Source organism: Borostomias antarcticus (genome assembly GCF_949987555.1).
Source record: "Borostomias antarcticus genome assembly, chromosome: 10".
Taxonomy (NCBI): domain Eukaryota; kingdom Metazoa; phylum Chordata; class Actinopteri; order Stomiiformes; family Stomiidae; genus Borostomias; species Borostomias antarcticus.
Genome location: NC_140243.1, coordinates 20339278 through 20341400, shown reverse-complemented (window position 1 = coordinate 20341400; position 2123 = coordinate 20339278). Strand labels below are relative to the sequence as shown.

Genomic DNA, 2123 nt, shown 5'->3' with positions numbered 1-2123 from the left:
ATCACCTCAAATCTGCGGGTTCGGGACCCCGATGTCGCCACGGGGACGGACGGACAGGCTGAGACAGAGCACTCCGTAAACGAGTGGAGCCGGAAAGAGAGAGAGAGAGGAGAGAAAGACTCCCCCGGCCTGCGCCGCCCCAGTGTAACAGGTGTGTACCGCCCTGCTCGCCCTCTGCCTCGGTATGTCCGCTGACCCCCCTCTCTCTCTCTCTCTCTCTCTCTCTCTCTCTCTCTCTCTCTCTCTCTCTCTCCTCCTGCTGGGGATTATTCATTTTCAAGATCTTTTTCTTACACACTGCTCTGTCTTTCTCCTACTGTTTACCTACCTCTCTCACCCCTCTCTCTCTCCCTCTCTCTCTCCCTCTCTCTCTCCCCCCTCTCCCCCCCTCTCCCTCTCTCTCTCTCTCTCTCCACCCTCTCTCTATCTCTCTCTCTCCCCCCTCTCTCTCTCTCCCTCTCTCTCCCACCCCCTTCTCTCCCCCCCCCTCTCTCCATCCCCCCCCTCTCTCTCTCTCTCCCCTCTCTCTCTCTCTCTCTCCCCTCTCTCTCTCTCTCTCTACCCCCCCCTCCCTCTCTCCTCCCCCCCCTCTCTCTCTCCCCCATCCTCGGTATTATCTGACTGTTAAACTTCACATGGCGCGCTGTTTGTTTTGTACTGTGTATTAGCTGTGTTTCACAGCTCCTCTCTTCTGTGCGTGGGTCAGATTTCAGCGATCCCGACAGCCAGACGGTTGCCATGTCGACCTCATCGCTACGGCGACAAGTGAAGAACATCGTCCACAACTACTCGGAGGCTGAGATCAAGGTTGCAACCCACTCTCTCTCTCTCTCTCTCTCTCTCTCTCTCTCTCTCTCTCTCCCTCATCCTCCCTCCCTCCATCGTCTAATCTCTTCTTTCTCTACTCTCATTTCTTCTTCTTCTTCCTCTTCTTGTTTTCACCACAATCTCTTCCCTGTTCCTCATATCTGCATTTTCATCAGCGAAGTACAGCCGGCCGTTCCACCCTCCTCTATTAATCTGGGTTCATTTAATCATGTAATTGGTTCATCGTTAGAGCCCTGGTGGGCTGTTGGCCGTGCCCCCCCCCCCCTCCCCCCAGACAGCAGGGAGATAAGGAGCCCTGGCACTCCGCTCTGGCCGGGTCTGGCTGTGTGCTCTCTAACCGGAGTCCTTATGTTCTCTCTCTCTCTCCCCACCTCTCTCCCTCCCGTCTCTCTCTCTCCTCTTTCTCTCTCTCTCCCCTCTCTCTCCTCTCTTTCTCTCTCCCCCCCTCTCTCCCCCCTCTCTCTCCTCCCTCTCTCCCCCCCCTCTCTCTCCTTTCCCCCCCCTCTCTCTCTCCCTCTCCCCCCCTCTCTCTCCTTTCCCCCCCTCTCTCTCTCCTCTCTCTCTCCCCCCCTCTCACCCCCCCCTCTCTCCTCCCTCTCCCCCCTCTCTCTCCTCCCTCTCTCTCCTCCTCTCCCCCCCCCCTCTCTCCTCTCCCCCTCTCTCTCCTCCCTCTCCCCCCCCCTCCCCCCCCTCACCCACCCCCCTCTCTCCTCCCTCTCCCCCCTCTCTCTCCTCCTCTCTCTCCTCCCCTCTCCCCCCCCCTCTCTCCCTCTCCCCCCTCTCTCTCCTCCCTCTCTCCCCCCCCCTCCTCCCTCTCTCCCCCCTCTCTCTCCCCCCTCTCTCTCTCCCTCTCCCCCCCCCCTCTCTCCTCTCCCCCCCTCTCTCTCCTCCCTCTCTTCCCCCCCACCTCTCCCCCCCCCTCTCCCCCTCTCTCCCCCCCCCCTCTCCCCCCCTCTCTCTCTCCTCCCTCCCCCCCCCCCTCTCTCCTCTCCCCCCCCCCTCTCCCCCCCCTCTCCCCCTCTCATCCCCCCCCCCCTCTCCCCCCCTCTCTCTCTCCTCCCTCCCCCCCCCCCCTCTCTCCTCTCCCCCCCCCTCTCCTCTCCTCTCCCCCCCCCCTCTCTCTCTCTCTCTCCCGCCCCGCGTCTCTCCAGGTGAGAGAGGCCACGTCTAATGACCCATGGGGACCCAGCAGCTCTCTGATGTCAGAGATCGCAGACCTGACCTACAACGTGGTGGCCTTCTCTGAGATCATGAGCATGGTGTGGAAACGCCTCAACGACCACGGCAAGAACTGG

General features: G+C 61.1%; 1 protein-coding gene across 3 annotated transcripts in view; it reads left to right on the top strand.

Moving 5' to 3' along the window:
• Positions 1-720: 720 nt before the first annotated feature.
• epn1a (epsin 1a) overlaps positions 721-2123 on the top strand; it is a 15558-nt gene continuing 14155 nt past the window's right edge. For all 3 annotated transcript variants that reach the window (XM_084444817.1, XM_084444818.1, XM_084444819.1), the window contains exons 1-2: positions 721-807; positions 1980-2123. The exon at positions 1980-2123 is cut by the window's right edge and continues 15 nt beyond it. In XM_084444817.1, the coding sequence (XP_084300943.1) occupies positions 739-807; positions 1980-2123 (213 nt within the window). In that variant the 5' untranslated portion in view covers positions 721-738. The remainder of the gene's footprint in view (positions 808-1979) is intronic.